Source organism: Nicotiana tabacum, chromosome 13 (genome assembly GCF_000715075.1).
Source record: "Nicotiana tabacum cultivar K326 chromosome 13, ASM71507v2, whole genome shotgun sequence".
Classification (NCBI taxonomy): Eukaryota; Viridiplantae; Streptophyta; class Magnoliopsida; order Solanales; family Solanaceae; genus Nicotiana; species Nicotiana tabacum.
Window position 1 is genome coordinate 9,063,611 of NC_134092.1, and position 9,570 is coordinate 9,073,180.

General features: G+C 33.9%; 1 protein-coding gene across 2 annotated transcripts; it reads left to right on the forward strand.

The window, feature by feature from the left end:
* Positions 1 to 6,911: 6,911 nt before the first annotated feature.
* On the forward strand, positions 6,912 to 9,236 carry LOC107802683 (uncharacterized). 2 transcript variants are annotated; one of them, XM_016626222.2, is made up of 6 exons: positions 6,912 to 7,155; positions 7,887 to 7,986; positions 8,113 to 8,240; positions 8,479 to 8,539; positions 8,863 to 8,922; positions 9,015 to 9,236. In XM_016626222.2, the coding sequence occupies exons 1-5, from the start codon at positions 7,036 to 7,038 to the stop codon at positions 8,877 to 8,879; spliced, it is 426 nt and encodes a 141-aa protein (XP_016481708.1). In that variant the 5' UTR covers positions 6,912 to 7,035; the 3' UTR covers positions 8,880 to 8,922; positions 9,015 to 9,236. The 2 variants fall into 2 exon arrangements, with proteins under 2 accessions (XP_016481708.1, XP_016481709.1); XM_016626223.2 differs by having other exon boundaries at positions 9,019 to 9,236.
* The last annotated feature ends 334 nt before the right edge of the window (positions 9,237 to 9,570 follow it).

Consider the following 9,570-nt stretch of genomic DNA (forward strand, 5'->3'; position numbering starts at 1 on the left):
ATTCTTATTACATTTTTATATAAATTTGCCGTTGATTTTTCTCTACTTGTTCAACTATATTCCGTTGTTGTTGATTGAAGAGCTCTCAATTAACTGTACCTATTTAGTGTGTATATTGAAAGTACAAGATGGGGGAGGGGGTTAATTGCTTATTTTAAAATTAGTTATTATAAGTTGACTAGTTTACCAATTAGTCGACTAGAAATAAGAGCGAGATAGTAAGAAGTACAGAATTAAAATGCAGAAGTAAAGTGCAGGAATTAAAGACACCGGAGTTTTTATACTAGTTCGGATTCAATGTGAATCCTAGTCCAGTCCCCTTGGGTTGCAAGGGTGTTCTCTTTCAGTGGTTGAGTTTCTTGAGTACAAAGTGAATGGTGTAGTTTTACACCAACTGCTAAGTTTCTATGCCTCTCGTCTTTTCTTGATACAATGCCTCACCAGTGATTTTCTCTCTTTCTTCTCTAACTTGTTACACAACAGATCTAGTAGAACTACAATGTTTGTTTGAAGTAGAATAAAGAGAGGGTAAATGGTTTGATCAAAGTATATATCTTCAAGTCTGAAACGATCGTATATATACTTTCCAGGAGGCCTTAGAGTCTGGAGAGATTAACCCAAGAGATTTGATCCTTGAAAGGAATCACAGATTGATTCTTTCCAAGAATAAGGTTGATTCCCGTTATACTTCCTTGATTAGTGGCCTTTAATAGCTTTCCATCTTTAAGCCTTGATATTCGCCAGATTCCCGTTATACTTCCTTTGGGAGGGAACATGCGAAGGGGGATGATATAGAAATTTCAGCAGGAGAATTGTCACGTAGCAGCCAATTAATTCATCAACAATAAAATGTGCAACTGATAAAATGGCACGGCATTACCCTTCGTGCTTTTATTCTCATTCCTCTCATGAATTTATAAATAAATAATAAGATTGGCATGGCATCACTCTTCGTGCTTTAACTCTCTTCTGGCATGGCATCACCCTCCGTGCTTTAACTCTCTTCTGGAACGGCATCACCCTTCGTGCTTTAACTCTCTTCTCACCATGACAAGGATAATATAAATAATATAAATGGCACGGCATCACCCTTCGTACTTTTTCACTCTTTCACAATATTCAACAATAATTAAATCAATAATAATTTTATGAATAATGATCAAATAATCAATTATAAACTTAAGCAGGAATATCTTAATTAAATAGACAATTATTCAAAATGAACAAATTTCTCCAGCATGCTTCGACTCAACCACAATGCATAATTACTCGTCACCTTACATATACATTGTACCTGCACGTTAAATCAAGTAGCAAATAGACAAACAAGTCCTACTCCCTCAAGTCAAGGTTAACCACGATACTTACCTCGATTTGCAATCAACTCAAGTTTCCAATACACGTTTGCCTCGCAAATTAGTGTCCCAACGCCTCGAATTTAGTCAAAATTAATTCGATCCAGTCAATATAAATTATAAGAATAAATTCCATATGAAAATATTAATTTTCCAACAAAAATCCAAAATTGCAGTTAAAAATCGCCCCGTGGAGCCCACATCTCAGAACCCGACAAAACTTACAAAATCCGAAAGCCCATTCAACCACGAGTCTAACCATACAAATTTTACCAAATTCTCACATCAACTCGACCTTCAAATCCCCAAATCTTATTTTCAAATTCCTAGGCCCAAATCTTCGAATTTCACCTCAAAAATACGTAATCTAGTCGAAATACTCGATGATAATTCAATATTATTGACTAACAATGATCACAAGTAACTTACCTCAAATTTCACGTGAATTCTCGCTCAAAAATCGCCTCAACCCGTGTTGGAAATGTCCAAAATGACAAAAATTATCGGAACCCTCTGTTTTGTAATCTGTCCAGTGCTTTCGCACCTGCGGATACTTAACCGCATCTGCGGTTCCCGCTTCTGCGGCGAATCTGCCACTTCTGCGGCTAATCACGCTTCTGCGGAATTCAGTCTGCTTCTGCGGACACACTTCTGCGAAGAAGTTGTCCGCTTCTACGATGGAGCCTGCCCCTCCGCGTTTCGCTTCTGCGATCACAAAGCCGCTTCTGCGGCTTCGCATATGCGGACCCGCAGATGCGGCAAAATTTCCGCACCTGCGCACACTGTTTTGCCAGCCCCTCCCCGCTTCTGCGCTTGCCCAGCTCGCTTCTGCGAGCTCGCACCTGCGAGAAAATGTTCGCAGGTACGATTACACGAGAAGGCAAAGTTTTCAAATTTTTTCTTAAGTCCAAATTTTGATCCGTTAACCATCCGAAACTCACCCGAGGTCCTCGGTACCTCAACCAAACATACCAACAAGTCCTAAAACATCATACAAACTTAGCCAAAACTTCAAATCACATTAAACAATGCTAAAACCATGAATCATACCCTAATTCAAGCTTAAGGAATTTAAGAATTTTTAACTTCTACATTCAATGCCGAAACCTATCAAATTAAGTCCGATTACCCTCAAATTTTGTACAGAAGTCATAAATGACATAACAGACCTATTTAAAATTTTATAATCGGATTCCGACCCCGATGTCATAATGTCAACTCCCCAGTCAAACTTCCAAACTTAAATTTCTATTTTAGCCATTTCAAGTCTAATTTAACTGCGAACTTCCAAATAATTTTTCGGACACACTTCTAAATCCAAAATCACCATACAGATCCATCGGGACCGTCAAAATATGGATCCGGACCGGAGTCAACTTAAGTGAGTTTCAGAGTACAAATTCATATTTTTAATCGTTATACCTCAAGTCTCCTCTAGGTAGCTGAATTCGATCAAGTCTATGGTACGCCGCTGGGACCAACTCCAAAATCTACACAAGAAGTGCAAAGTGTAGTATGAGTACAACCGACCCCATGTACTCCGTAAGTATCGAGCCTAACCTCGACGAAGTAGTGACGAGGCTATGACAAGATACGTACATAAATTAGCTGTGTATTATCTTTCAAACAAATTGAATCTTATTCAGACCTTTATTTGTATTATTCTAGTAGCTCATGCACTTGTGACACCAGATTCGGGGATGTATTTGGATGATTCAGTTGTTATGATCTTTCGCACTTTATTTCAGTAATTGACTTCCGTTTAATTTGATTTGTTAAAATAATGGTTAAGATTATTTTAACGTTAGCTTGCCTAGCAAGTGAAATGTTAGGCGCCATCACGGTCCTAAAGGTAGGAATTTCGGGCCGTGACACTAGAATTCATAACCAACAATGAAAATAGGAAAAAGGAAATAAAAAACTCGTAGAACAATTCTCCGCCTTGCTCCTAGTGTGTTCTTGCCTCCTTAGGTCGAAATTCCCTCTCAAAATGTCTCTTCCCTTCTTAGACATGTTTAGGGAGTATTTATAGGCTAAGGTTGAAGATCTAGAGTCCAAATCCGGGTCAGAGTCTTTTAATTCACGCACTTTGATTACAGGGCTATAGACCTCGCGAGGCCAGGCTTATAGCACGGTCAGTCTGGCAACAAAGTTGGCTACACCTAGCCTGTAACACGGTCAAGCTGGCTATAGAGCTGGCTTTACTTGGTGTGTAGCACGGTAAGGCAGTCTATAGAGCTGGCTTTACTTGGTCTGTAGCACGGTTTAGGTATTTGATACTTTTGTGCTCTTTTCTTGTATTTTTATCCTCTTTTTGTGTAATTTTCATTCGTCTTTGTCTTTTGATGCTCCTACACATAAAACAACACAATTTAGCTCAAACGTCGCACAATTAACCACTAACCTAACAACATGTAAGGCGAGTAATGTACTAAAAATATAGCATTTTGGCCACACATCAATAATATAATTCATAACATAATTATACTTCAAAAATTTTGTTCGACTAATAAAACTTTTGGAATACTTCACTATTGATCCTAAAACTTTGGAGTTATATCAACACATCATCTCTTGTATTACAATGCTATTTATTATATTACTTTTGCATATCATATAGTTATCAAGTTTAAATTATTTAGAATAGTTGAGATTCCAAGGTCCTGAAAAACACTCAATTAAAAATCCTAAAATAGTATATCCCAAATATCCTTGGTAAAGACTCTTTGATATGAACTCCCATGGACTCAACCGGAGATAATGTATTATAGGAATCATCCTCTTGCAATCAAAAAGCTATTACCGATTCAACTTAATAACCTGCTACAGTAGGTTATTATTTTATATTTTAGGTTATCATGCCGGGCTTACTATAAAAATTTATCGTGTTGTAAGTCAATATTACCTGATGGAATATAAAATAATTAAACATTGAGGTCAAGTAGCTAGCTAGGAAATATACCCTATCTAGTCCATGTTTCACCAAACCTTCATACACTCAATTAGGGGTGCATGCAAAGGAAACCGATAAATCGCACCAAATCAATAATCCGAGTCAAACCGAGAAAAAAAAATCTGATTATGGTTTGGTGTTAGAAAAAAAAACCCGACCATAATTGGTTTGGTTTGATTTTAACTAAAAAAAGTCAAACCGAAACTAAACCAACCCGACATTACATGTATACAAGTTTTAAAAATATTCTAGACATAAAAATAATAATTTTAATATAATTTATAAATATTATTTAAAAAGATTGATAGTTCTCTTTTTAATGTATTATTTCAAGCTTGGACTTAGAACTTTTGAATATCAAATACGTTTTATAGCCCATAAAAGTTAGTAACTCAAATAAAGCCCAAAGCAAAATTAAATCAATATTAATGCTAACAAAAAAAAAATTCAATTCAATACTAGGAATGACAATAGTATTAGATATTTATTTTTTTAGTTTTGCATTAATTTAGATAGTGAAAACACATAACTTACTTTTAATATTATTTAGTCATGTAATTAATACCTGATACTTATTAGTCGTACTTATTTTAGCATGACTTAGTACTTTTAGATTATGTTTATTTTTATTATGGCTTATTAATTAGCAATATTTATTTTATGCGATTTGTTGAGTATTTTAGTATAGTCATGACTCATCTCACATTATTTTGTATTATTTTATTGGATAACATCTTATATAGTTTTATCCTACTAGGACCCAAAAAATATTAGAGCACAAATTATATATTTTATATTATGAAGATTTTGTCGGAAAAAACCGAAAAAACCCATGAAAACCGAGATCGAAAAACCCGACTTTTGTTGGTTTGGTTTGGTTTATAGATTTAAAAATCCGAGACAATTGGTTTGGTTAGATAATTGAAAACCCCGAACTAACCCGCCCTATGTAAACCCATACACTCAATTACATACAACTGAACTATCCGAAAACCAGGTAAAAAAGGAGGGAATGTTGCGTGGTTGACCTTAGAAAATAAACAAGAAAAACGATATGAAATACTTTACACATGGAAGAGGCATTATGCTTCTAGATAGGGCTAGATACAACAAAGTCGTCAAATGATAGTATTCCAAGTCCAAAGAAATTTTCCAAGTCCAACAGTAACTAAACATCAACTAAATAAGTGATAGTATTCACACTAAAGGAATAATCCCCCCCCACAACCCCCTCCCCCCCCCAAAAAAAAAAAGAAAAAAAGAAAAAAAGGGATAGAGTTTTGACATTTTATGATCACATGGCTAGATCTTTCGTTATCCCAAATCAAAATATTCTATGCTCAAAGTTTTACCAAAGATTTTGCCCACGATTTTAGTGAAGAGCACATAACCTAAGTGATATGGAGTAATATCTTTTGGTGCTTTTTTTCAAAAAAGAAGGGACTTGAAGCAACGGTAAAATTATTTTCGTGTGATTTATAGGTCACGGATTCGAACAATAGAAGCAACCACTAATGCGTGCATTAGTATAGACCGTCTATATCATACCCTTAGGATGCAGCCTTTCTCCGAACCCTACGTAAACGAGAGATACATTGTACATCGGGCTGCCGGAAGAATGGAACCATGAAAGGCAAAGGCAATGGAGAAAGGAGAGTCAAATGTTTGCTTTGGTGAGAGAGACTCCAAAATATGCGAATAAACACAACTTGAAAGACAGATATAGACGACCTTATCCATCAATCTATTTATCTCTTTCAGAGTGGGCATCACTTCACTTAGTCTTACTCCAAGTACCCATTCTCTGCCTTTGACTTTGTAGTTTGTAAGATTATTTCCATAAGTGTTGTGAATATTTCTTTGTATTCTTGAATTTTTACATTTTTGTATTTTAAAACATATACTACCAGAAATTTAATGCCCAAGTACCCCTTCTTCTATCAAAGGCCCAAGACTCAAGTAAAAAATTTAAATGCTTAGTTTTTTTTAAACGTAATATATAAAATAAATAAATTTATTCAGTTGGATTTGATATTTTCAGACTTTTTTTTTCATAAAATTTAAAACTTATTCTAATATAGAATTATATTGAATTCTATAAATTAATAAAAAGTCTAGTCATTGGTTCGATAAAGTTCGATTCAGTCGATTTTCAAAGATTTATTTAAAACTCTAGTATTGAAGACAAGCAATATGTCCACTTGTGAGCATTTGTTCTACATGTATAAGCATTATTTATTGGGAGGAAAGAAGTGATAAATGGGCCCCGAATTGAATAAACCATCTTTGACATGAGTGCAATCTTTAAGGTTCTCGGTGTTAAATCAATTATATTTTTAAAATTATGAGTTTATATATGTTATTTATTGTAATTTAGTAAAATTTTATAAATAAATTTATACTCTACTCAGATAAAATATTGGATTTTTGTTAAACCCGATAACATTACACTAAATCTGCCCCTATGATTATTGACCCTTCCCTTGATGGTGACTTGTGAGTGATGACATGCATGGGGTGAAATCGTGAATTTATCTTTTTGGTTTGCTTTGTGCTATAAATAGAATTGACAATCGTTGTTTCTTCTTACAAGTTACAAACCACACAAAAAAAAACTTCAAGTGATAAAACTACTCTTCTAATTGTTACTAGTTTGTTAAGTTAGTTTGACAAAGAAACCAGAATTAAACATAGTGCTGTGATCATTTTAATTTCGCAAAATTATATATGGAGAAGGCAAAGCAAGTGGTTGGTTCCTCTTCTTCTTCCTTCACAACCGAACTCTTTGGACCCAAAGAGCCCTCAAACTCGTCCCTTTTTGGTTCCGTTTTTGGTCAAGCTTCCACGGTATTTATTACTTACTCTTTGTTTTCCCTTATAGTATCTAACTCTTAAATACTAGATTAGGAGAATTACGAGATCCTCTTTAGCGGAAGCGGATGTACAGTAATCACGAGTTATGTTATAGGTCGCAGAGAAGAGAACTTTTCCAAACCCTAATCGTTCTATTATCATGAAAAGTCACATTTTAAACGCCCATTACAGTGTTTATACAAGCTAGCTCTAGGATTTAGCAACCCTATAACTCTTGTTGATCTCTTATTGGTGGATCCAACCCAATAATATTTTCCAACATCCCTTATAACTCTTGTTGATCTCTTCTGCTCAACGATGGATTTAAAGTTCTAATTTTGTGGGTTCCAAGTTAAAAAAAGTTAATTTTAAAATGTATATTTAGTTTTATCTACACTTATTTTTCGCATTAAATCTAGACCTTAAAATACTTGAGTTCTGTCGAACATGTAAATCATAGTTGGATTCGCCTTTTTTTTTTTTGGTATAACCATGCGGTATATGGAACTCAAACTCGAGACCTTAGATGGAGGGATCTCATTTATCTCACCACAACCATAATTTGCCTCAACTTCTGATTTATATTCTTTCTATGCTTACTAAGTAGTAGGAGTATTAATTTTTTTTTTAATTGTAGTTCTAATCTTAATTCTTAGGCATAAAATATTTTGTAATATAAACAAGATCTGATGTGTACTCCTTTTCTTTTCCAATTATAACTTTAGGGACTTAGAAGAGATCCCATTCAAGCTGGGGATAGAAATTCATCAAAAACCCAAGATCCAGGGAACCAGTACTATGGCAATGCAAACTATGGAACTTCAGGTTTCGGAAAATATTTTCCCTCCCTTATTTAACAACAATATGTTGCTTAAATATGTAAAAATATCTTTCTCAGAGTTGTTAATTTTTCATGCTCTTATGCTGAATTTGAATTTGTTATGTTCACAGAAAATGGATCTAAAAGAAAGAGGGGAGAAAAAGTAGAAGGAGCATGTAATTTCAGCTCATCCATTTTTTATGGTGGCCAAGATGTTTATTCTCCAACTACCAAGACCACTGACTCTCAGAGTAATATTGTAAGTATATATAGCCACTGCTATTTTTTTTTTCCTCTAGTATATTAAAACATTTACCTGTGAAAAATAACTGAAATTAGCGTACACGTGTGTAACACACCGGGCACAAGATAGATGTTAAGTATATAAGTTAACAAGTCTTAGACCTTACTGACGCATTACAATTTAGGAGTAATAATATTACTTGTAGTTGTTTTTCAGTTTATTAATTTTGTATTTTTTCTGCTTACTTGATCAGGTCAAGAAAGATGGGGGAGGTGATGGTTCAAACTCTGCTTCAAGAGGAAATTGGTGGCAGGGTAAGTTTCAAGAAAAACTTTTGAAACTTATGATTTTAAATATGTCATAATATTTGTGTGTATATTTTTTTTTTTACCTTTAGTCGTAATTCTTAAATATACTATAATAATTGTATTGATTATCAAAATTTCTCATTAAAAGTAAAAATAAGTTTAAAATTAATTTGTCTCAAGATATAGAAAATATTTTTTATTAGAACAAACTAATAAAAAAATAATGTTACATAAATTAAAATAATTCGAGTAATGATATTCATTTTGGGTTGCTATGTATCTCTTTTCCCAATGTGATGAATTCCACCTATGTTTTTTACTTTCTACAGGATCATTATACTACTAAGGCCTTGCTTTTGTCCATGTAAATCTCCTCTGTAATAACTTAGGTAAGGAAGAGATAATTAATTTCTATGTTTCTCTTTTGTTTTTCTTTTAGTTCCTCCCTTTTTATCCTAATTAATTTTTTTTCTGTTTAAAGTCAGAACTCAGAAGATAAGAGATAAAAGCATTTTTCACCAGCAAGGAGTAGCATATATTACAACGTTTCAGACTTTCAGTCCCTCTCTTTGCATTTCTTCTTTATTTCCAATGGTCTTTTGGATGAACTAAGCCAAGCTTGTACCACAGTTAATCCTCCTTGCAGTTGCTGAACTTCTCTTGTATTTATCTTATTAATTAATCCAACTAATTATTCTTAACACTTATCAGTCGCCACTTTGTTGCAATCTCTCTCTAGCTCCCTTAGCACAGGCGGATTCAGTGTAATATTATTAGGTTCAACTGAACGCAATATTTTTAGCGCGAAATATAAATTTAAATATAAAATTATATTAAATTACAACAAATAGTTATATAAATTCATAACTTTAAAAATATAACTGATTCGATGTCAGGAACCTTAAGTATTAAACATGTAGAATCTAAATTCTCCCTTCTTCCCGTTTGTATTGTGTATGGAATATTATATAGTGGCCAATCTATAAGCAATAATTCTAAGGGAATATTGAGGGACTACATGACCTACATCAAGGAAA